The sequence below is a fragment of the Pan troglodytes genome, chromosome 5 (genome assembly GCF_028858775.2).
Source record: "Pan troglodytes isolate AG18354 chromosome 5, NHGRI_mPanTro3-v2.0_pri, whole genome shotgun sequence".
NCBI lineage: Eukaryota > Metazoa > Chordata > Mammalia > Primates > Hominidae > Pan > Pan troglodytes.
In genome coordinates this window covers 146,835,337-146,862,187 of record NC_072403.2, presented here as the reverse complement: position 1 = coordinate 146,862,187, position 26,851 = coordinate 146,835,337, and the positions used below count along the sequence as shown (strand labels likewise).

The following is a 26,851-nucleotide window of genomic DNA, read 5'->3' as shown; positions in this document are numbered from 1 at the left end:
ATTTAAGTTAGAATGGTTTACTTGAATTTACCTAGTATCTTAGTTGAGCTGGCAAGTGAACTAATAATCTATTTGATTCCTATAATGGTCAGTCATTTTAGCTTTTTTGATAATACATCTGTTGATTGGCTTTCATATTTTTGCTGCTGCGTTTTGCTGCTGCTAGTTTTTTATTGCTCAGCATGATATAAGTTTTAGAATATTTCTTCATTCCATAGATAGCAGATGCTTCCAGGTACATGATGGGAGTTTTAGCTCACCACCGTATGTTCCTTAATAGCATTTACAAAATGTAATATGTTGCTTATCCCGCCATGTTAAATATTTGTAAATCCCCTGGTCTTCTCAGATACTGAAGAACAGAAATTAGTAAATTGAGTGACATTTCATATCCTTAGGGTTACAAATTGAAATCAGAGCTGTGTCAGCAGAGTATACCCAGGTCAGTCTAGGGAGGATCTCAGAATAAGTCTTAGTTCACCATTACTCTGAAGGTGTCTGTGGTCCCTAGAGTATTTGGGAATTATTAAAGAGAATTAAGCGTCACTTTAGCAAACTGGGATGGCCCATGCTTTCAGATTAAGCTAAAATGGCTTGACTAAGGACACCTACAGTTACTTTATTGCTAGGGCAAACCTATAGTTCATTATTCTAATTGTACTCTTTTGGTAGTAAAAGGGAGTATTATTATTCCTTACTTTGGGTGATTCTGGGGCAAACCTAGTTTATTGCCACATGATTTCCCTGTTTAAATTCCTGAGGCCTAGAATGACTGAGTGCCTTTGTAGACCTTCCTTGGGCCTTCTTATACAGGTTAAGCATCCCTAATCTGAAAATATGAAATTTGAAATGCTCCAAAATCTGAAACTTTTTGAGTGCTGACATGACATCACAAGTGAAACATTCTACATCTGATCTCATGTGACAGGTCACACAAAATGACTGAAAATGTTGCATAAGATTCCCTTCAGGCTATGTGTATAATGTGTATATGAAACAAAGGAATTTTGTGTTTAGATGTGGGTCCCATCCCCAAGATATCTCATTTTGTATATGCAAATATTCCAAATCCAAAAAAGTCTGTAATTTGAAAAGCTTCTAGTCCCAAGCATTTCACTAATCTGAATCTACATTTTTGTGGCTGAAAAAAGGCACTATGTTGGTCTCCAAGAAGAATTAAATAGGATACAAAGCAATCTGCTGTTCATCTATCTCTGTTTTTTAAAAATTAGGCATCTGCTTTGATATCTTATGTTTTCTAAATATGTAGCATATTAACCAGCCTTGCAAATTAAGTTTTATAAGCTCATTTCTATAATTAGTGAAGCATAAGCGTAGAACATGAAGAAAATTACCTCTCGGTCATGGTAATTTTTCATTTATCTTTTCTCATATGCAGTATTTTCCCCCCATTTAGAATTGTCCCCATGTATCTTTCTTCACAATTTACACTATTTCTTACAAAACAAATAAGATCATAGGGCATAACTATCATTTTTATTGAGCTCTTACTTTGTCCTCCATTTTGGGTTAAAACCATATGGATGCACTTCTATTATAGCAGAAATTCCAGCCCCGATTGATAATTTAATTATTCAAAAATAATAGTCTATAAAAACAATTTCCATTTTTACCTAAGAATGTAGATGGTCATGTAGACTATTATTAATTTACTCTATGGCACTATTTATATCGTACATTCTAACCATGTTATGTTTTGTTTAAGGGGAGTAACCATGGATGTTGGTATGACAAAGTTTGAAACCACAACCAAAGTTATTACATTAATGGATGCTCCAGGCCATAAGGACTTCATTCCAAATATGATTACAGGAGCAGCCCAGGTAACTGCTGTTTTCTTCACTATAATATGCTGATTGTACTTTACATAAAATTTTCTGATGCTGAGGTTACAATTCTAGGATTTTGACTTTTAAAATATTTTAAAATTAAAAATTTTAACCTTTATAAAGCTTGAACAAAAAGAGCAATATTGTATTTTTCATGATCTTTCTACCTGTACTTTGTAAAACCTTTTAAAATTTCTTACAAAGAAACAAAATGTATAAAAGCTATGAGTTTCTTTATCGTAAAAGTAATGGTAAAGGACTTGATGAGTATAGCTTCATATTTCCTTTATTGATAAGTTGGCCTGAGTATTTCAAAATCTGTCTTATATCTTTCAATATATTCAAGTTCTATATCTTTTTAAAGAGCTTGTTTATGCAGAAATAATGAAGCTTGGGTATTTTCGCCCAGTGGTTTATTTACTTTCTTTATAATATTAAAAAAGCATTGCAATTTGTAAATTACATGATTCTTAATAAGAATACTGCAAAAAATCAAATATAATTTGCATTCATACATCCCTTAATGATAAGGAAATATTCTGAAAAGTGAGTTGTTAGGCAGTTTCATCATCTGTGAACATATTTGAGTTTACTTACACAAATCTGGATGGTAACATCTTTTATACACCTAGGCTACATGGAACCTATAGTTCCAAGGCAACAAACATGTATAACATATTACTGTATTGAATACTGTAAGCAGTTGTAGCACAGTGGTAAATATCTGTGTATCTAAACTGATCTAAGCATATTATAGAAAAGGTACAGTAAAAATAGGGCATAAAAGATAAAAAATGGTACACCTGTATAGGGCACTTACCATGAATGGAGCTCGCAGGACTGGAAGTTGCTCTGGGTGATTCGGTGAGTGAATGGTGAGTGAATGTGAAGGCCTAGGACACGACTGTATACTTTACAAACACTGTACACTCAGGGGACACTACATTTATTTAAAAATATGTTTTTCTTTAATAGTAAATTAAGCTTACTGTAGCTTTTTTTACTTTATAAACGTTTAAATTTTTTTTAACTTTCTGACTCTCTTATAATAACACTTAGCTTAAAGCACAAACGTTGCACAGCTGTACGAAAATATTTTCTTTCTGTATAGTCTTATTCCATAAGCTTTTTTTAATATATATTTTTTACTTTAAACTTTTTTTGGTGAAAAACAAAGACACAAATACGCACATTAGCCTAGGCCTACACAGGATCAGGATCATCAGAAGTGAAAAATAGTAAGTACATAAACCACTATCATAATTATCATTATGAAGTACTATACATAATTGCATATGCTATATTCTTTTATGCAATTGGCAGCGCAGTAGATTTGTTTATACCAGTATCATCACAGATACATGAGTAAATGCATGGTGCTATGACATTATGGCGACTATGACATCACCAGGCAATGGGAGTTTTTCAGCTCCATTATAATCTTATGGGACCACCATCACGTATGCGGTCCATGGTTGACCAAAACGTCATTATGTTGTGCATCACCGTAACTTTAAATGATTAAAGCAATGAAAATAGCACTGCATATATAGGACATTGATTTCTTTCATAATGGATGATTACTGGAAAATATGAAGAGTTAAAATAACTTGACTCTGTTACATGGCAAAAACATGACTTCAAGCAATTAACCATTTTCTGGGATCTACTCATTAAAATATTAATTTTTTGAGACAGAGTCTCACTCTGTAGCCCAGGCTGGAGTGCAGTGGCACAGTCACCAGTCACTGCATCCACAACTTCCCGGGCTCAAGGGATCCTCTCACCCCAGCCTCCTGAGTAGCTGGGACTGCAGGCATGTGCCACCATGCCTGGCTTATTTTTTAGTTTTTTGTAAAGATGGGATCTCAGTGTATTGCCCATGCTGGTCTTGAAATCCTGGGCTCAAGCAATCCCCACCTCAGCCTCCCAAAGTGTTGGGATTACAGGCATGAGCCACTGTGCCCAGCCAAAAAGAGAATTTTAACATGAAAATTTGTTAACCAAAAAGGATATTGTATGAATACATTATAATATATTTGAAGATAAGAATTTTTTGATACTATTTTAGAAAGTTGACATGTAATTTTAGAATATTAATTCAAGATTCATGGACTGAATGTGATAAAAGATTGAAATAAAGTAATTATCCCTATTAATTGAGTACCTAATATGGACCAGATACTGTATTAGGTATTACATGCATTCAGTTTAATATAATCTTTATAACAACTCTAGGAAGTGTATATTATCACCATTTTAAATTAGTATACAGTCATTCCTCCATGTGCATGGATTTTGCATTTACGGATTCAGTCAACTGTGGATTGGAATATTTGGGGGGGAAAATTCCACAAAGTTCCAAAAAGCAAAATTTGAATTTGCCACACACTGAGTACTGTGTTGAATCCATGCAAAGGAAGTGATGTGTAGGCATTGTATTAGGTATTACACATAATCTAGAGATAATTTAAAGTGTGTAAGAGGAAGTGTGTAGGCTATATGCAAAGGCTACCCTGTTTTGTATAAGGGACTTAAGCATTCATAGATTTTGGTATCCATGGGTGTTGGGAGGTCTGGAACCAATCCCTCACTGATACTTAGGGAAACTGTACTTCTCATTGCATTTACCAAAGAATACAATATAGTTTTGATTTCTCCTTATATGTGTATATGTGTGTGTGTGTGTGTGTATGTCTGTGAGTCTTTTTCTTTTTTTTTTTTCATTGATTACTTATTGAATACTGGCTGTGTAGCAAGCACTGAGGTAGCAGTGTGGGAATGCAATGCCTACAAAGCACTGATAGTTTAATGGGCGAGACAAACACCAGAAGCAGTTGTAGTAAAAAATACTTCTGAATTCTAGGACCTTAGAGTCCACAGTTATTATAAAGATCGTTTATTCCAGGCCAGGTGTGGAGGCTCACGCCTGTAATCCCAGCACTTTGGGAGGCTGAGGTGGGCAGATTGCTTCAACCTAGGAGTTCAAGACCAGCCTGGGCAACATGGCAAAACCCTGTCTCTACTAACAATACAAAAAATTAGCTGAGTGTGGTGGCAGGTGCCTGTAGCCTCACTTACTCAGGAAACTGAAGTGGGAGAATCACCTGAGCTCAGGAAGTTGAGGCTGCAGTGAGCCGTGAGGGAAGGGAGTGAGACCCTGCCTCAAAAAACAAAAATCATTTATTTCAAACTCTTTATGGAATTATGGTGGGAAAGGATTTTAGAGATCATCTAATTGAATTCCATTATGTAACAAAGAAATAAAGAGACTCAAAGATGTTAAGTAACTTGCCGAGTGTGCAAAATATTGCAGTGGGCTTTGGGGACACAAGGAAGCATACAAGGCATGCTGCCTCACCTCAGGGAAATCACAGTATGGAAGACAAGATGTGAAGTTGAAAGGCTAACAGTTGCGCTGCAAGAACAGAGAAGATATACATTGTGGAGAGAGATCACTTTATTCTGCTTGATCATCAGAGGCTTCCTTGAGAATGCATAGTAGGCATTTGGACTCCCAAAGACAAGAGCTATTGCCTAGAAATAATATTAATAGAGAAATTTCCTAGTAATTTTTTGGAGATAGTAATAGGAAGATTAGGTAGAACATTTGTGGCCTTAGGTATCTTAATACCAATTCAATGAATTTCACATTTTAACCTAAGAAGGTAAATATAATTTTACAGTTATTATGAAAACCTAATGAGAAAAAGATTTTCAATTACTGAGCCTAGGACTTGGAAGTTCTGGTCTGGATGTTTTATATAAACTATATTTACTCCCTAGGGTTTCTGTGAAGTAAGTAAGTTGGTAACACAGAGAGGTTAGACAACTTGCCTGAGGTGTGGAGAACAGTTATTGACTACAGGTATGCATGAAAGAGCCAATATTCAAATTGATTGCTTCAGTTTGTATGCTTATTCTTATCTAAGAATCCTTGATCAAAAGAGCTGGATCTCATTGAGGAAATTAATGTTCAGTTTTATAAAATATGAGGGATTGGAAGTGAAGATGGCACTTAAGAGTAGAGACAAAGCAGGAGTATTTAGGTATGAGTAAAAGGAAACAGGAATAGTGTAAATTATCCCACCAAAGTGTATGGTTAGTACTTCAATTTAAATCGTAATGTTCTGTTGTAAGAAAGTATCTGAGACATTCTTGACATATTTTATGACCATTTATTTTCCATTATGGTGAGGATTATATATTATATCTGAAATTCTTTAAAAACTGGAGAGCACAGAAATAAAGGGTCATTGGGGAAGCAACAAAGAAACAAGCTGTTGTGGACTCTGTTCTGACCAGAAAGCAGGAGAACTTAATGATGTGGATGGAATATAAGAGGACCCTAGAGAGAAAGTGATTATCATGTAACAGCCCGAGATAGCTAAAAAGGGGAATGCCAGGTGTAGTCTTTGTTTTCTGGATTTCAGAAAAGTGGATTTCTATGACAAACAGGTATGCATACAAAGCAAAAGCTGTAAAAGAGAAAAGTGTTCTTTAAAAAATGCCCCTACAGTGCATTGACAGAAATAATTGATAAGAATGAAAAGGAAGAACTTCTATGGTTGCACAAACTGTCTGTTGCACATTTTAAAAGGCTGCATCCACATGATGCAAGTGGCATCAACACAAAAGAATAGTGGGAACCTGTAAAGTTAGTTTCAATAAGGCTAACAAAAACTGAGCTAAGCTGAGGTTAGCTTTCTTCTTTTGTGGAGTGTGTAATTTGAGTCTGAAAGGAATGTCTTTCTATCTGATTCACAAGATGGTCCACACAGGTTAGAAAACTTTGTTATACAAGGCTTTTTTTTCAATAGCTGTAGAGGATGGATATGCTGCTTTTTGATAATTCATATATTTGCTGTTTTTCTTCATTATAAACAGTACTCTGATGAATATCTTTGTAGATCTATACTTATTTCTCTGGGATAAATCCCTAGAGGTGGAATTGATGGGAAGTAAAATATGTATAATTTTTAAGTTCTTGATACTTTTTGTGAAAATACCCCCTGGAAGGTGTTGCACCTACAGTCCCATGAGCAATATTTGAGGATGCGCTTCTCACCACATCCTTGCCTACAGCAAATAATTTTGTCTTTCAAATCTTTAACAATGTGATTTGTAAAAATGGGAGAGGGGGAATATGTCAATGTGTTTTTATTTTACTTTTAAAAAATTTTAGTTTCTACTGAATTTGAATATTTTTCATGTTTGTTGATCATTTATATTTCTTTAGCAAATAGCTTGCTTGTATCCTTTAAAGCTATGTCTTCTTGCTTTGTTTTGGGTTTTTTTTTGTTTTTTTTTTTTGGTAAAGATTCTATAGAGATTATAACCTTTACTTTATATGTTACAAATGTTTGTCCCTCCCTGTCTGCTGTTTTTTGTTTTTTTGAGACAGTCTTGTTCTGTCACCTAGGCTGGAGTGTAGTGGGGCGATCTCGACTCACTGCAACCTCTGCCTCTCAGGTTCTAGTGATCCTCATACCTTAGCCTCCCAAGTAGCTGGGATACAGGTGTGCACCACCACACCCGCCTAATTTTTGTATTTTTTGCAGAGATGGGGTTTCACCATATTGGCCAGGCTGGTCTCGAAGTCCTGACCTCAGGTGATCTGCCTGCCTTGACCTCCCAAAGTGCTGGGATTATAGGCGTGAGCCACTGTGCCTGGTTGCTGTTTATTTATGTTTTAATTTTGTTTATATTTTTCCTCCTTTGCTTATATATTTTAATTCTTATATAATCAAGTGTGGACTTTTTTCTTGTTCTTTGTGTCATTATTTTTGGTGACTTTTATTTTAAAATTTTAATCCATCTTTGGGAGTCTTTTGTTTGATTTGCTTTGGTGGGGGTAGTTAGGGTCTTCCTTTAAAAATCTGACTAACATAATTAATTGAATAATCTGTCCTTTGAATTAAAATGCTGAAACATTATTTCTGGCTTCGATTATTTTTCTTCTTTAGGCGGATGTAGCTGTTTTAGTTGTAGATGCCAGCAGGGGAGAGTTTGAAGCTGGATTTGAGACTGGAGGACAAACACGAGAGCATGGACTCTTGGTCCGTTCTCTGGGAGTGACGCAGCTTGCAGTTGCAGTTAATAAAATGGATCAGGTATTTAAGGGCTTTGTGGAGATTTGTTTAAGATGCTAGTTAAGATGTTATTCTGCTTGTATAGATGACTTAGATGTGACTAGTGTACATTTTATTAGTCGGTTGCCATGTTTTTAAAAATAAATTCTCTGTTCTCATCTTAAATAAATGAGGTGTTAGTAATTTTTAAGTAAGAAAATGTCTTCTTGTTTCAAAATTAATTTTTAAAACCTAAAAATTGTTTTAAATTATAAAATAATACATGTTTATTATAGTGGAATGAAAGCATAAAAATCAGAAATAAACCTATATTACCAATTCTCCTTCCCACCCAGAAACTTATAACATTTCATTTTGTATATTCATCCAATTTATTTTTATAGATAAGAATCTTTTTATTTACAAAATTGGGTTATCTGTTTTATCATCTGCTTTTTAAAAAATAATTTTCTTGTCTTATGCATGTTTCCAAGTAATTGATAATCCTTAGATAAAGAGGGTATTGTTTTTATGGCTGTATTCTAGTCTATTTTAAAGATGTAATTTATTAAACATTTACTTTTGAACATTTCCTGCATATGTATTTAGAAAATGGTTCATTCCATGGAAATTTCTGGGCGTAAAGGAATGTACGTTTTAGGACTTGCTGAACCTGATTAAAATGCCTTTGAGCATTTTGAGGAAGAATTACTTTTAGATCATATTATTAGCAAGGTCTGATATTCCATGTTTTGATTTTAATAGATTTTATATTTATATTTTATATAGTCTTGATTATATTTCATTGCAGAAATTTAAATTTTGTGTATCATGTTCTGAAGGATAGTTTTAAAAATAAATTGGATCTTTATCAGGTTAATTGGCAACAAGAAAGATTTCAAGAGATTACTGGAAAACTTGGGCACTTTCTTAAGCAAGCAGGTTTTAAGGTAAGATCATTTTAGATTTATTTGTTATTACTTTCCTTAAGTCATCTTACTGGTATGAGAGGAAAAACTAATACTTTGATATTCTTATTAAATTTATTTAATTCTCTTTGCTTTATTTTCTCTTGAGTATCATGTATATAATATATTCTTTGGATTATTTCAACTTAGAAAATTGCATATGTTTAATATTTGGGTTGGTTTTTATGTAAGCAAAATACTTTTTTACCCTACCTATTAAATTAGATGGTATAGGTTTAGGGAGGTCATAGAGGAGTGTGGAAACTGATAGGGAAGAATTTGTCCAGCAAGCATCTGTAATATGCCTTTGTTACCAAATGCTTGAATGTTTTGGAATAAATTTGCAAGTTTCCCAATCAAAAAAGTTGAAAATTATTGGATCAGATAACTTTGGGGCTGTAGTTCTGTGATTTCTATTATGTTTTAAAAAGTACATTGTTGCTTTTGCAAACTTGGTGCAGTTATGGTAATGGTGAATCTTTTAATGTTTTAAAAAATGTTGTATTAAGTTTCATAAGTCAATCTTTTTAATAGGAGAGTGATGTAGCTTTTATTCCTACAAGTGGTCTCAGTGGTGAAAATCTAATCACAAGATCTCAGTCAAGTGAACTCACAAAATGGTATAAAGGACTATGTTTATTAGAACAAATTGGTAAGTATACTGCCATTCTAGCTTTAATGCATTATAAACTTGGTATTAATTATTATTTAGAGTTCTTTATGGGAGATAGTCACACGTATGAAAAAGCATAGGATTTGTAGTCGGAGGAACTAAGTTACCTGTTTTGTCATCATGTGCAATACTTAACCTGTCTAGTGCTCAGTTTTTCTCAGTTTATGAGGCTAGTGCCTGGTTTACATATCTTATAGACTGTTGTTAAAATTAAATGAGATTAACATTCATTTTATAAGCTGCAACTATTACTTGGTTGAATGTCCCTTATCCGAAATGCTTGGGACCCAAAGTGTTTGGGGTCTAAAATTTTTGTTTTGGATTTTGGAATATTTACATTATACTTATTAGTTGAAGAGCCCAAATTCAGAAATCTGAAATCCAAAATGCTCCAATGAGCATTTCCTTTGAGCATTATATCAGTGCTCAAAAAGTTTCAGATTTTGGAGCATTTCAGATTTCAGAATTTTGGATTTGAGATGCTCAATGTGTATATTAGTGACAGTTAAGTTGCTATTAGTAATTATAAAAAGTAGTTATTTTCTAGGAGAAGTGGGATTATAATGAGTTTATTGAAGTGAGTCAAAAATTTAATTTTAAATTAAACCTTGCCTTTTGCAATTTCTTTTTTCCAGATTCCTTTAAGCCTCCCCAGCGATCTATTGACAAGCCTTTTAGATTATGTGTGTCCGATGTTTTCAAAGGTAAGTGCTACCTTTGTAGTGCTTCTTCAGTATAGCCCCTTTTCCCCATTCCCTCCTAACCTCCTTTCCTGGACTAAGTTATGACAGTATATTGCCTTCAGAGTCTCTCCTCTCCATGCCCAACTAAGGATCACTGTCAGATTAATCTTAAAATGCACAGATTTAGTCACTTAGCTTCCCTGTCCAGGAAAACCTTCAGTTTACTCACCATTTCTCATCTTTCAAGCATAAGAAAACCTTGCCTTTTGTCTTTCTAACTTTATAGTTTTTTTTTCTCCCATTAGATTCCTTTAGTTTTCAAATCCTTCAACCAAACTGGATTGTTTATTGTTTCTTAACCACACAGGATGTGTTTATTGCCACACGTCTACCCGTGCTTCCCTGTTGTATTGTTCTTTCTCTTTACTTGTCCATTTCCTCCCCATCTGTAACAGTCTGGGTCCAGTTAGGAGTTAGATACCATACATAGGTGAAATGGGCAATGTAATATAAAGAATTATTAACTATGATAAAAATGCAACTAAAAGATATACAGAAACTTTATAGATAGGGCTGAGGAAGGACCAACGTAGAAGAGGTTCAGAGCTTGCTGGAAGAGATGATATATTAAATACCTAAGAATGTATCTAACTTAATATGGGCAAGATCCTATATAGAAGACTATAAAGTGGAAATACAATTTAAAAACTCAATAAATAAAAGGATATAAGATTTATTATTACAATAATAAAAACTGTAAGGATGTCATTTGTCCTCTAAATCTCCATTGTCACAGAGCCAGCAATGCAGAGTGAATGTGGAACTGAGCAGCAGTAAATTGGTAACTGGCGTGCTTACCTGCGCACATGCCCTGACGCGTCCCTCTGTATTCTCTGTACCCTCTGTCATTGTGCTTTCATGCAGCATTATAATTTTTTCTATGCTGTCTGTTTATCCCACTTAGATTATGAACTCCTTGAAGGCAAGTACTATCTCTTCTTTATCTATATCTGCGGCCCTAGCCCAGTGCCTGGCACATAATACATTTAACACATGAATAAAAAAATGAATGAATGAAGGTGCTTTGAAAAAATCATGCAATGAAATCAAAATTTATCATTATCATTATTAGCTTCCAGTGTTCTAGTAATAGAGGAAATATGCTAATAGTTTCCAAGATGCCCATTGTTTATCAAGAATACAAGAGGTGGTTACTTTTCTTTGATTAACAGTGTTTGCTGACTGTACTTTCTCACCTTCTGTTCCCCTTTCAGGCTGCTTCCTGGCTTCCGCCTACGCTGCTCTCCTGAGTGTGTTCCTCCTGAGGTCATGAAATGACCTCTTGGTTGCCAAAGTCAATATACACTTTCAATTCTATCTTACTTGAATTTGGCATTGGTTCTGATGCTGGTAGCCACATCCACCTTGAAACTCCTCCCTTGGTTTCTGTGACCTGCTTTCTCCTGTTAACCTATTTCTCTGACCTCTCTATCTCTGACCTCTCTATATCTTCTCTATGGGCTCCTCATTCTCTGTCTTTTAAACAGTGTTCTGCTGCCTCAGTCCTCTTCTTAGTCTTCAAGTTCCTTTTGAACTGACATCCATGAGTGTCTCTACCTTCTGCATCTTGATGCTTCCCAAATCTGTATCTCCAACCCAAACCTTTTCACTCATTCTCCACACACTTGTCTAAGCACTACTGGACATCTCTCCTGGGAGAGTGTTCTTTTAGGGGTACCATTCTCATGGAATGTGGTGTGATTGGTCCCCCCGGAATGCAACTTCTGCATGTGTGTGTCTCATAGACACTTCAGATTTACCAAGCCTAAAATGGATCTTGTCCTTAGTTTCATATCTCACAGTTAATGCATCATCATCTCACATTTTCCCCTTTCTGTCATTAGTCTTCACTTTCCTTACCACTCCAAACTTGTTATTCCTTATTCCCGAATTCTTGAGTTTATTCCCTTTCTGTAGTAAGTTTGTGCATTTGTATCAGCCTCTACTCTAAGACAGAAGAAATAACCATCACCTTACTTCTCCGGTCACAATATTTACTGGCTTCCTATTACTTAACTGCAGGATGAAATTTAAACCCTAAGCGTGATTTATGAGACCCCTTTATTATTTCTCCCTTGCCTATCTCTGTTGCCTCCTGTCTTACCTTTTCTTCATTATTCTATATAGTCCCCTCCCCATGGCCCCCACAAGTGACACATGACTCTTAGCCCATCCCACATTTGGTTATGCCTTTGCCCACACAGTTTCCTGGGGCAGCAGTGTCTTCCTTTTTCTCCCTACCCATGCATACAAGCTACCTAATAAACACTTATTCCTTCTTCAGAGTGCCAGATGTCTATTCTCACCATCATGGATTCTTTGGTGCACCTTTCTGTTTCTATTGTATATTTTACATATTATTTATCTCAGGACAATGTAATTGTTTCCATCTTTCTCTTCACTAGTATGATATCTTTATGGGCAGGGACTTACATTTTTATTTTTTTTTATCCCCAGAGTTTAGTATAATATCTGGTACTACGTATTTATTATTTCTCAATAAATATTTGAGAAAGGAATGAACCTTTCTTTGGTAATATGAGTATTTTTATTTGCAAAAAAAAAAAGTAAAGTGTGGTATGCCATATTTAGTAGAGATGTTAATTCTGAAATGATTATTATTTAATGTCCATTGAACTACTAGTTTTATATGACTACTTGAGAACTAAGTATAGTTAACGGTATTAATCATCAGATAACATTGCTGTATGAACCATAAGATTTTGGTATGTTTTGCAGATCAAGGATCTGGATTTTGCGTAACTGGTAAAATAGAAGCTGGTTATATCCAAACTGGTGACCGACTACTGGCAATGCCTCCTAATGAAACTTGTACCGTGAAAGGTATTTATCTGCAAGATGCTTTTGCTAAACAAGCCTTAAGTTGAGACAGCAGATTTTTAAAAAGTGGTTTAGTTACAACTCCAAAGTAAGTAACCTCTTACTGAAATTGTAACTGACTGTCAAAATGATACTGACTGTTGAAGATTAAAATGTGAAAACATTAAACGATTTTTTTCTGTTGTGATTGTGTCTGTATATATATGTACATAAACATTCTAACTGTAGTAGCATTCTATTTTTGACACAGATCTGAGAAGCCTGGTTAGGATTTAATCAGATATGTATAGATACCTCACAGATGTATTTGGAATAATATTCTGTAGCAGAAATTAAATCTAGTCCCAGCCTTACCCTAACTAGTCAGTGGCAAAGCAGCCTTCTACAGTCTGTTACTTTGAAATGTATGTTTCAGAATAACTATAAATTAACAGCTTTGATCATGTTTATGCCAAAAATGTAGGTATATTTTATAGGAAGATATAAGTAACATTCAAATGGAGAAAAACCCAATGTTGAAAAGAGAAATTGAACTAGTTTAAATTGCCAGTCACTGTTTCTGCATATAGATCTAATATTTTTTCATAATGACTGATAATTGTTTCTGTCTTCTAATATATACACACATATATATATGTATATGTATACATGTTATATGTTACATGTACATGTATATTATTTTCCAGATTTTGACTAAAACTTTCTAATTCTATACCTCTTTTATTCTGGCTTCCAACTAAGCCTCTGACTTCTGAAGATCTGTTTTATACTATAAAATAATATTATTTGTAACCATTTTAAGCTGAAGTATAACCTATTGGAAATGCAAAAATTTTTTAGATTTTAGTATTTTTCTCTCTGTTACTCTTAATTTATAGTTTATATCTAGAGTTGTACCTGACTAGTTTATCAATTTGAATGTATATTTTTCTTGAATTCATATGCTCTCTTTAAAAGAAGATTTCTTGAAAAGTTTAAGAAATTAATATCTATTGAAGTTACATGGTTTAACCTATATTTAAAGATGAATAAGGGAATGAAAATCAGTTATTTCCATTTGACCTTTTTATTTGTGCCCACTAGAGATCATGAAATTTCAGTTTTGATAAAAAGTAATATGCACTTTAAAAATAGTGTCATTTTCTATAGATCTGTTCATTGTGTGCAAGTACAGGTCTCTGCTTTTGTTTTTTAAACTGACAAGAGCTATAATACTTTTGAAACACGATTTTTTTGGTATGTTAATGATCTTTTTTGAGAACAAGAATTTTTTTATGATTAAGAGCCATAAATTAAAACCATGATCCTAAAGTTATCACAGACCTTGAGGTTGGCTCCCTTGTAACCTCTAAAATCCTTAGTCATCTCTGAAAGTCTCACATTCTTTACCCTCCTCTTCTCTGTACTTTCCACACAGAGAAACTCTAAAGTATTATCTTTTATCAGTGTTTGTTAAGAGAGAAGTCTTATCAGAAGCCCCAGGGAAGAACCACCCTACTTCTTGAGAGCCAGTCTTTTAACTCAACAGAGAGGTTCTCCTTCCTCCATTCTAACCTTACTGCTTTTGCTTGGTTTACTTGATTCTTGAAAGCACTGTTCTGTCTAAACATTTTTAGGTACTACTGTGGCTCTTTAACCAGTACTGTCCCAAAAGAAAGACTTGACTGAATCTACTACCAACAAATAGAAATTCTAAATTACTTTTTTTTTTACTTTATTAACATATCAAGCTCATAGAGTATTAAAAAAGAGCCTCTTTTTGTAATGTTTGTCCAATGAGAAAAGTTTTTTGATAAATGTCATATGTGGAACAGTGTAACATGATTGAGGGGAAGAAGAACCAGAGAATATAATTACCTTTGGAAAATTTTATACTGTTAATTGAACTTGTAGTATGAAACATCTACAAATGTTTAAGCCAAAGGCAATCTCTATTGTGTGTAAATACCTAGCTTCTGTTTTTAATTCCATATTTCATAGCAAAATTCAGATATGGTCATTCTAAATTTACATTTTAAAATTAAATCTAGTAAGTTGATATTTAACAAACATTCCTTAATATGATAATTGCTAACATGTTTGGGAGGAAGAATCTCTGATACCTGAAGAAAGTTATGCCTTCTTTTCTCAGATTAATGCAGATGTGCACATACATGATATTTTGCATGAAACTCTAGATTGTCTCAGAGCTCTTAAAGTTAAATCCTTGAGCTCCCTAAAAGTCAGAAACTCTCCCTGCTGCATAGAAAATGAGTATTTTCAGAAAGATATGGGTGGATTATAATTTACTAAGAACATGTCAATGTGTCAATCAAGAACTATCCACAGTGGTTGGCCTACACATTCTCATTGTCAAAAGGCCTACATTTCTATGGAAAGGAACTTAATCCATAAATATATTCCATAAAATCAGAAAATATGGGATATATTTTAAAAGCCTTTGAGTAAGGTAGCTGAGTATTGCCCTTGGGAACTGCTTTCTCCGACTACCTTCAGGACTATGTCTAGGTAAATAGATGTATATCTCTAGATATATAGCAACACCTAGGATCATTTTTAAATTAAATTTTCTTATCACTATTTCCTTAATATTTTTCTTTTCATATAACTAGTCATTAGTATGCAGATCTCTCTCTGGAAAGAAGTTCTTTTGAGCCAGGAGTAGTTAAGGGGCCTGCTGAGAGGACCGCTTGAAATTCTGACTGAGTGTACATGTCCCATGGATTACTTGGAAAACAAGGATTATTTGTTTAGGTGGTTGTCTAATTAAAAGCAAAACTCGAGAAGAAAATACTGCTAGACATCTTCTCCAGCCCATCTTTTATGTCATTATGAATAATTTGAACTGTGTTTTATTTTGTCTGTATCCATTAATATGATAGAAATATTTGAATGGGGCCTATTTAATGAATATACCAATTGTGTCAATTAGTTTAAAAATCTTGATTAAATAAGCAGAAGTCAGCCTTTTATGGGCAAATACAAGTCACTTTATGTTTAGGGTGGTATTCTAGAAGAGTCAGTTCTAGAGGAAGTGTGTTTTCCTCAACGCTCACAGTTACACTTCTTACTCTCAATCCATTCATATTGAAAATGATGAGTAGTGACTGATGAAGCACAAATCAGCCAAACTCTGTTGGTTGTTATGGTTTGATATCGAGGTGTTTCACTGTATGCTTTGGTTCTTACTCATTTCCAGGAATCACTCTGCATGATGAACCTGTCGACTGGGCGGCAGCAGGCGATCATGTTAGTCTTACTTTGGTTGGGATGGATATCATCAAAATCAAGTGAGTGAGAAAATGAGTTTAAGCAACCGTTGTCTTCACATAGGACCTCACCTCTAAACACATATATTTTGCAACCTGCTAGTTCAATTTTGAATTTCATTTGACCAAAAATAGACACCTGTGTAAATGTAAGCAAACGTACTTAAAATTTGAATTAATACATGTCAGCACACATACTTGGCATGTGCTTTGAGTGAAAGCTCTAATGTATAAAAATGACATAAGGTTAATAATGGTTTAAAGTCATGCTTTAGCTCAGAAGAGAATATTTAGAAAAAGTCCCTAATTTACTTAATTGTTTTACTTTCCTTGTAAATGTTTTTGAGGTCTTTCTATTTGATGTAAATTTGTCCCCCAATTACCTTTCCTCTTTTTTTGTTGTTCTTACAGTGTTGGCTGCATATTTTGTGGCCCCAAAGTACCCATTAAAGCTTGCACTCGTTTCAGAGCCCGAATCCTCATCTTTAATATTGAAATTCCTATCACTAAAGGATTTCCTGTAAGTTCCAAAATGTTTTATTATTCCTGTTTTTATAAATTCAAAGTAACTTTATCCTAAAAGTGGTAACTTTCTTTACAAGTGGTGATACTATATTTATTTTCAATTAACATCTTATTACTGTAATCCAGAAAAACTTATAATTAGAAAATCGTTTTTATTTTGTTTTTTATTTTGATCTTTGAGCCTGAGGACTTTTTAAAAGGCATTGAGAAGATATTTAATAATAAATAGGATACAAAGTAATGATAATAAAATTTATCCAGGGAAAAATGATAGACACATTTTCACTGTGTTCTAAAGTTTACTTACTTCTAAGTTTTTCTTAGTTACTTCTAAGTTTTTTAGGTTGAATCATTCTGGGTTTCCATTTTTAATATGTCGATTTGCAGTTTTTCTGATAATAAAAGTTATAGATTGCGTAGAAAATTTTGGAAAACTTAAAAATATGGAAAATAAAAATGCCATATACTTGCATAATCCATAGATATATATCTTTACATGTCAGTGTGTTTTTATGTGAGCATATTATCCACCCAGTTGGTATGTATTGGGTGTATTCTGGGGATCCTAGACATACAGTAAATGTCTGGGGATCCTAGACATTCAGTTGTGCTGAAGCAACACATTCAGAACCTGCATGTTGTAAGGTTGGTTTGCCAGCATCATTTGAACATATACATTTTATGGGAAGAGGGAGATTTTATACAATAATGTTACTTATCCTGAAAAGCTGTTACTTGTGAATAGTCTGGATTTTTTGTTTTATGTGTAATTGTTTTGAGATATTTGGGACCGTACTCTTACAGTTTTTGTACTTTGCTTTTGTCACGTGACAGATGACCATTTTTCCCATTAGACTTTTTTTTCTAATTAGCTCATATAGTACAGATTCTGCATGACAGTAAATGTTTCTCAGTGATGTTTCTACCATTTGATGCATCTTTGAAATAAAAGTAAGACTTTTTAAAGTTAGTGATAGTGGTTTAGAGGTTGGCAATACATTTATTTGGGTCATTTATACTGATACACCTATATTTGAGATAACCTTGTACTTTATAATTCTTTGTAATTATTTCTATATTAATTTGATCATGTAAAATTATATTTTAAGGTACTATTTAGGTACTTTACTTACATAATTATATTCCATTTCTTCCATACACTAGAAAAGAAAAGCTTCTTTTAAAAAAATTGCTATAGTTGAAGATACTTAAATATTCAGAATTCATGTATTGATCATCAAGTAACAACAAGTTAATTGTTGTGAGCGAATGGAACTCATTCACAGAAAGCAGTATGTCCTATGGGGCAAAGGAGAGGTTGGTTACTGCATATTTTTACTCATGCAATAATAATATTTGCCAATGGAGAGGTAGAGGGATGAAGAGGTCAGTAGTGACTTTGAATAGTAATACTGTCTCCCTGACTACTGTAGTTTCTTAAAAATAAGCATGAATTTTAAGTTTTTCACTGTTGCTTTAGGAGATTCTGCCAGCATATATTGATTCAGAAATACCAGGATCAAATTTGTTTCAGAAAAATATGGCCATATTTTGTCAGTCTACTCCCTATGGGAGAAAAACTTGAAAAAAAATTTTTTAAGCAAACAAAGGTTTCCTAAGCTATTAAAATTTTACTGTTTAGGGAGTAATGCCATAATACTACGTAAATATATTTAAATTTTCCCTATTTTGTATGGGAAACTCTATTTCAGTAGCTTTTGGGTACAAGTAATTTTTTCCTTTGTTTTTTATTTATTTGTCAATTTTCTTTTTACTTCTTTTTACCAACTAGTGGTTTTTGATTACATGGATAAATTGTATAATGGTGAAATCTAAGATTTTAGTGCACCCATCACCCAAGTAGTGTACATTGTACCCAAGATGTAGTTTCTTATCCCTCACCCCCTTCAAGCCCTACCCGCTACTGAGTCTCCAGTGTCCCCTATACTGTTCTGTATGTCTTTGTGTACCCATAGCTTAGCTCCCACTTTTAAGTAAGCACATATGCTATTTGGTTTTTCATTCCTAAGTTACTTCTCTTAGAATAATATCCTCCAGCCCTATCCAAGTTGCTGCAAAACACACTATCTCTACCCTTATATGGCTGAGTAGTATTCCATGGTGTACATATACGTTTTCTCTATCCACTCATTGGTTGATGGGCACTTAGGTTGGTTCCACATTCTTGCAACTGTAAATTGTGCTGTGATAAACATGCATTTAAGTATCTTTTTGATATAATGACTTGTTTTCATTTGGGTAGATACCCAGTAGTGAGACTGCTGGATCAAATGGTAGATCTACTTTTCGTTCTTTGAGAAATCTCTATTCTGTTTTCCTCAGAGGCTATACCAATCCACATTCCTACCAGCAGTGCACAAGTGTTCCCTTCTTCATCACATACAGGGCAACATCTATTGTTTTTTGACTTTTTAATAATGGCCATTCTGGCTGGAGTAAGGTGGTATCCCATTGTGGCTTTGATTTGTACTTCCTCGATGATTAATGATGTTGAGCATTTTTTCATATGTTTCTTGGCCATTTGTATGTCTTCTTTTGAGAAGTGTCTGTCTGCTCATGTCACTTGCCCATTTCCTGATGGAATTGTTTGTTTTTTTTTTCTTGCTGATTTGAGTCTTTTGTAGATTCTGGATACTAGTCCTGTCAGATGCATAGTTTGCAAATATTTTCTTCCATTCTGTGGATTGTCTGTTTACTATGTTCAGGATTTCTTTGCTGTGCACTAGCTCTTTAGCTTAATTAGGTCTTATCTATTTATTTTTATTTCCGTTGAATCTGCTTTGGGGGTCTTAGTCATAAATTCTTTACCTAGGCCAATGTCCAGAAGAACCTCTCCCAGGTTTTCCTCCAGAATTTCCATGGTTTCAGTTCCTAGATCCAAGTCCCTCTTGAGTTATCTCTTGCATGTGGTGAGAGATAGGAATCCAGTTTTCGTTCTTCCATATGTAGCTATCCAGCACCATCCATTTTCCCAGCACCATCCATTGAATAGGGTGTCCTTTCCCCAATTTATGTTTTTGCATGCCTTGTCAAAGATTAGTTGGTTGTTAAGTATTTGGCTTTGTTTCTGGGTTCTCTATTCTGTTCCATTGGTCTATGAATCTACCTTTATACTAGTACCATGCTGTTTTGGTTATTATAGCCTGTAGTATAATTTGAAGTAGGGTAGTGTGATGCCTCCAGATTTGCTCTTTTTGCTTAGGACTGCTTTGGCTAATTGGGCTCTTTTTGGGTTCCATATGAATTTTAGGATTGTTTTTTTCTAATCTTGTGGAAAATGATGTTAGTATTTTGACAGGAATTGCACCAAATCTGTAGATTGGGCAATGTGGTCTCTTCCATGATATTGATTCTTCCAATTCATGAGCATGGGATGTATCTCTGTTGATTTGTCATCCATGATTTCTTTCAGCAGTGTTTTGTAGTTCTCCTTGTAAGAGATCTTTCACCTCCTTGGCTAAGTACATTCCTAGGTGGGTTGGTTGGTTGGTTTTGTAGCTATTGTAAAAGGGATTAAGTTCTTGTTCTTGATTTGATTCTCAGCTTGATCGTTGTTGGTGCTACTGATTTGTGTACATTGATTTTGTAACCTGAGACTTTACTGAATTCATTTATCAAATCTAGGTGTTGTTTGGGAGGAATCTTTAGGATTTTTTAGGTATGTAATTATATCATTGGCAAACAGAGATAGTTTGACTTACTCTTTTCCAATTTGGATGCCCTTTATTTCTTTCTCTTGCCTGATTTCTCTGGCTAGGACTTCCAGTACTGTGTTTAATAGAAGTGATGAGAGTGAACATCCTTGTCTTGTTTCAGTTCTTAGGGGGAATGCTTTCAACTTTTCCCCATTTAGTATGTTGTTGGCTGTGGGTTTGTCATATGTGGCTTTTATTATTTTGAGGTATGTTTCCTCTTTGCCTAGTTTATTGAACATTTTATCATTAAGGGATCCTGGATTTTATCTAGTGCTTTTTCCGCATCTATTGAGATGATCATCTGTTTTTTTTTTTCCTTTAATTGTTTCAGTGGTGAATCACATTTATTAACTTGCATATGCTGAACCATTCCTGCATCCTTGGGAGGAAACCTCCTTGATCATGATAAAATGTCTTTTGGATATGCTGTTGGACTTGGTTTGCTAGTATTTTGTTAGGGATTTTTGCATCTGTGTTTATCAGGGGTGTTGGTCTGTAGCTTTCTTTTTTTGTTATGTCCTTTCCTGGTTTTGTTATCGGGGTGATGATACTGGCTTTATGGAATGAGTTAGAGAAGATTCTCTCTTTCTCAGTCTTTTAATAGTTTCAGTAGGATTGGTATTATTTCTTTGAATGTCTGGTAGAATTTGGCTATGGATCCATCTGGCCCTGAGCTTTTTTGTTGTTGTTGACAATTTTTTTTTATTACTGGTTTATTCTCACTGCTTGATATTTGTCTGTTTAGGATTTCTTATTTCTTCCTGATTCAAGCTTGGAGGGTTGTATGTTTCCAGGATTTATCCGTTTCCTCTAGATTTTCTAGTTTGTGCACGGAGGTGTTTATAGTAGTCTCAAATGATCTTTTGTATATCTGTGGTGTCGTTTATAATGTCTCCATTTTCCTTTTGAATTGAGCTTATTTGAATCTTCTCTCTTACTCTATATTTTTTAAGAGGAAATAATAGAAGAATGGATTAGACTTTAAGTGAATTTATATTTGATTTTTATTATTATTATATATATATATATGTGACTTAGAATTTACCATTTTTAAGTGTACAATCAGTGGCATTAAGTACCTCCACAATGTTGTGCAGTCATCACTACTATTCATTTTTTTTTTTTTCTTGAGATGGAGTCTCGCTTTGGCATCCAGGCTAGAGTGCAGTGGCACAATCTTGGCTCACTGCAACCTCTGCCTCCTGGGCTCAAGCAGTTCTCCTGCCTCAGCCTCCCGGAACTGCCTCAGCCTCTCGAGTAGCTGGGACTACAGGTGTGCACTACCACGCCTGGCTAATTTGTTTTATTTTTAGTGGAGACGGGGTTTCACCATGTTGGCCAGGCTGGTCTTGAACTCCTGACCTCAGGTGATCCACCCGCCTTGGCCTCCCAAAGTGCTGGGATTATAGGCATTGAGCCACTGCGCCTGGCCAGTCATCACTACTATTCATCTGCAGAACTTCTTCAACATCCCAAACTGAAAATCTGTACCCATTACACAGTATCTTCCCATTATTCCCTCTTGGTATCCCCTGATAACCATTCTTCTACATACTTTCTCTGTGAATTTGCCTGCTCTAGGTTCCTTATGTAAGTGGAATCATACAATATTTGTCCTTTTGTGTCTGGCTTATTTCACTTAGCAAATTGTTTTCATGGTTTGTCCATGTTGTAATATGCATCAGAATTTCATCCCCTTTTAAGCCTGAATAACATTCCATTGCATGTATATACCACCTTTTAAAAATCCATTTATCTGTTGATGCACATTTGGGTTATTTCCATCTTTTGGCTATTACAAATAATGCTGCTGTGAAAACGGGTGTACAAGTATCTATTGAGATTCCTGCTTTCCATTCTTTTGGGCATATGCCTAGGAGTGGAATTGCTGGATCATATGGTAATTCTGTGTTTAACTTTTTGAGGAACTGCTAAACCATTTTCCACAGGGGCTCTACCATTTTACATTCCCACCAGCAGTGCATAAGGGTTCTATTTTCTCTGCTTTCTTGTCAACACATTAAATAACAAGTTTTCTAGTAGTGGGGTGTGGGAGAGGGATTTTTAAAATATAATAGGCAAACTAATAGTTGTTAAGTGGTGTCTCATGGTGGTTTTGGTTTGGATTTCTCTAATTAGATGCTGAACATCTTTTCATGTGCTTATTGGCCATTTGTATATCTTTGAGAAATGTCTTTTTAAATCCTTTGCGCATTTTGAATTAGGTTGTGTTGTTATTAATAGAAGTTCTTAATATCATCCCTTATTACATACATGATTTGCAGATATTTTCTCCTATTCTCTAGGCTGCCTTTTCATTCTCTTGATAGTGTCCTTTGTTGCACAAAAGTTTTTAATTTGGTTGAAGTACAGTTTATTTTTTCCTTTGTTGCCTATGTTTTTGGTGTATTATCCAATAAATCATTGCTAAATCCAATGTCATAAAGCTTTTGTGCTATGTTCTCTTCTAAGAGTTTTGTTGTTTTTGCTTTTATATTTAGGTCTTTGATCCATTTTCAGTTAAGTTTTGTACATATGTAAGGTAGAGCTTCATTGTTTTGCATATGGATATCCAGTTTTCCCAGCACCATGAGTTGAAAAGACTATTCCTTCCCTATTGAATGGTCCTGGTACCCTTGTTGAAAACCAATTGACTATGTATTTGTTAACATTTTAAAAATACAGGTTATCTAGAAAATTAAGGAAAATAATTTACTTGGCCACCTAACAGACTATGTAGCCCATTTGAGTTTATAGAACACTAGATAATTTGATTCTCATAACCCTACACAAAGAATAGAATCCCAGCCTTTACCTGAAACCCTTTAGAGCAATGGTTTTAGAATTCAGAAATGTTAGAACTTTAGAAAGGTAAATAATGCATACAAGTTACATAACAGAAGAGAACAACACTCTAAAATCAAAATATTAATGTTTCTGCACCAGAACTTATTAACACTAACTGAGATAAATAAGATCTATACATTGCCTCACTTCAAGTCTGGTTTTGCATTTAAATGGGCTTGTTACAGACTTAAGAAAAAACTTCAGATTTTCAGTCTTTTGGGACTTGGGAATTGCAGATAAGTGATTGTGGACCTGTATTAGTATGGTTCCTATTTACAGATAAGGAATTGAACCCTCCGAGAGGTTGTGCTATATAAATAATAAGTGATTAAGCCCGGACTCCTTATTCATTACCTTTACTCTGAAATCCAGTACTTTTTTTTCCTATTACACTATGCTGCACATTACTTTGAATTGTAGATGACTTTGGTTATATATAATATGAATTAAAATATTGAGATAGTGTGCAGTCACTTCCCTCTGTTATTTTCGTGTGATAATTTGTTTGAGCTACTATTTGCAAGATACTGAGGAGATGAAAAGACATATAAGACCTAACTTCATGCTGCCACAACCCATCCTTTGTCCGTCCTGATTTTACATAGCTCACACATAGCTCACCAAGGGTTGAAAGAACTTAATTAGGTTTGTATGCTTCTGTTCTTTCAAATTTGGCCATGGGGACTGGTTCCAGTTCCTTAGTCACACCTTGGCTAAGCGAAGTGAATTCTGCTTGTTTACCTCAGTTGTTTGTTACAAAAGAAATGTTTCTTAGATATTTAGACTTATATTTATGTTATATTGGTACTGGTTAAGACCTGAATCCTTTGAATGCACACAGGTGTTTCTCACCACTTTACCATTCATTGTGGCAAGTTTTTCACCCCCAAGAGTCAGTTTTTAATTCTTTTGGAATCTTTCCAGTTCTGACTCCTCAAATGCCATTGAAAAATAAAACCACTTTTGTCTTTTTGGAGTAATGCAGGCCCAGCTGTGCCCTTTTTTTTTTTTTTTTTTTTAATTGAATGAGTTGGTTTAGAAAGTTCCCAAAGTCTAAGATTGTACATCTACAGCCCCCCTTGCATTTCTGTTTTCTGAATGTGCAAACTATTTTGGCTAGGAAATTCCAGAGTAGAAGTGCCAATGTTTCTACAAACAGCATTAAATTGTACTTATAAACCAATGAAACTTTGATAGCTCTGATATGTCCTGGGCATTGATCTTTCCAATATCTCTAAACTATAGACATATTACACACTTAATGCTTATTGCACACTTATTATTTGAGCGAGGATAGTCAGTCTAACTTTGTTCTGATTTGGATTAGGGTGTATCCAAACCTTAGCTTCATCTTCATAAAGTGAAAGTTTCCATTTATATGATTTCTATAGGCCTCCTTGTAAACTCAAGTGGGAAGAGCTTTGAATTTGTAGTTTCAGCTGACATAAGCCTAAAATTCAGCTCTACACACAGCATCATGGCCACATTAAATTGCTTAACCTTTTTGATTTTAATTTTCCTTACATATAAAACATGGAAATAATAGCTAATATATAAGGCCATCAGTTAACTGAATGCTTGCCATGTGCCAGGCACCACTTTAAAATAACATCTGATTTTCCTCATTTCAGTGATAAGGAACCAGAGGCTGGGGATTTTAGGGGTGGAAGATTGTTAAAGAAATTGCCCCAGGCCAGGCACAATGGGTCATGCCTGTAATCCCAGCACTTTGGGATGCCGAGGCAGGCGGATCACCTGAGGTCAGGAGTTCGAGACCAGCCTGGCCAACGTGGTGAAACCCCATATCTACTAAAAGTACAAAAACTAGCTGGGCACGGTGGTGTGCACCTGTAATCCCAGCTGCTGTAAGGGCTGAGGCAGGAGAATTGCCTGAACCTGGGAGGTGGAGGTTGCAGTGAGCTGAGATCGCACCACTGCACTCTAACCTGGGCAGCAGAGCAAGACTCCGCTTCCAAAAAAAAACAAAAATAACTTGCCCCAAAGTTCACACAACTAGAGGTGATTTGAACCCAGGTCTGTCTGACTTCAGGGCCTACTAAGCTGCTGCATAAATTAAATAGTACATATAAATCATAAATCATATCATACAATGTTTGTACCCAGTATAGTTAAAAACGTTATTTTCCTTCCTCTTTACCTCTATATTTATTATAATATTTTATTCTTATTCAACAATGAATATATTAATTACTGTGAATATGATATTATCCCCCTCTCTAATCTGTGTGAGACAATTTATATTGGTTGAACTTCTACCGTGGCAAGCACTGTGTCTGATCCTATTTAATTTTCATCACAATGCTATAAAAGCCTACTTATTTTACACTTGAGGAAACTGAGGTACAGACAGAAGAGAAAGAGTTGAGATTCAATCCCAGGTTCTTTCCCTACTACTACTTATAATAATAAAAATGACAACGACAACATTTGTTCTAAATGATGAATTCTCTTACTTAATCTTTAGAACAACACTAAGATGTTGTTACCCTCCATCTTTACAGAGGAAAAAGCTGACAGGTTATGCACTGAACTAAAGTTGATGCAGTAATTGGTGGGGTAGAAATTTGAAATGCCTCTCATGACTTTTTTCCTCTTAGTGAGTTAAGTAACCACCTGATTAGAGTGGTGGGACTTAGAAGAAGCAACTGGAGATCCTGAAAGACTCCAAGCAGTAGCACTGAATTGAAGATAATTAAGTGTAAGTGCCAAAAGAAAAGGCCAGAGATACTGTGGTAGCAGATTTTTAGTGTTATAATTTTTTGTTTTAGGTGCTGTTACACTACCAAACTGTCAGTGAACCCGCCGTTATTAAACGATTGATTAGTGTCTTAAACAAAAGCACGGGTGAAGTCACAAAGAAAAAGCCTAAGTGAGTGTTTTAATACAGAAATGATAAACAAGCAATTTAAGCCAATTTTTTAAAGATTAACTCATTTGTGTAGTATTTCTCTTTGTGGTAAGTGAAACCCATTTTTACTTGTTCCAGAAATTATTTTTTTCAAGGGCTAGATTAAAACAAACATAAAAACAAGCAAGTATTTAAGCTCTTGTTTAGATATGGGTACTAGATATAATTTCTGTTATGTGTGGTGGTGGAGGATGTGAATTATAAATAAACGTAAATATAAACTTATATATGTATGTACATTTCAAGCCATAGATCCTGATTATGTGAAAATAAGGGCATTTAAAAAAATATGTCTAGACACCGGTTCCAAATTTCTACTGCGTGTTTAACTTTCTTGTCACCTCCTTAATACGATCATTCCCTATGCTAAGCTAAGAAGAAAATAATCTATACACTCTGTAGTGCCTGCTCTTTTCCCA

At 34.7% G+C, this 26,851-nt stretch overlaps 1 protein-coding gene across 7 annotated transcripts in view; it reads left to right on the top strand.

Moving 5' to 3' along the window:
• The window catches only part of HBS1L (HBS1 like translational GTPase), a 90,357-nt gene that overhangs the window by 59,362 nt on the left and 4,144 nt on the right, over positions 1-26,851 (top strand). For 6 of the 7 annotated variants that reach the window (XM_001170393.5, XM_016956323.4, XM_016956324.4 and 3 more), the window contains 9 exons: positions 1,727-1,844; positions 7,817-7,963; positions 8,797-8,871; positions 9,424-9,541; positions 10,198-10,266; positions 13,045-13,149; positions 16,346-16,436; positions 16,827-16,935; positions 26,293-26,393. In XM_001170393.5, the coding sequence (XP_001170393.1) occupies positions 1,727-1,844; positions 7,817-7,963; positions 8,797-8,871; positions 9,424-9,541; positions 10,198-10,266; positions 13,045-13,149; positions 16,346-16,436; positions 16,827-16,935; positions 26,293-26,393 (933 nt within the window). The remainder of the gene's footprint in view (positions 1-1,726; positions 1,845-7,816; positions 7,964-8,796; positions 8,872-9,423; positions 9,542-10,197; positions 10,267-13,044; positions 13,150-16,345; positions 16,437-16,826; positions 16,936-26,292; positions 26,394-26,851) is intronic. The other variant, XR_010157775.1, reaches the window with a different exon arrangement.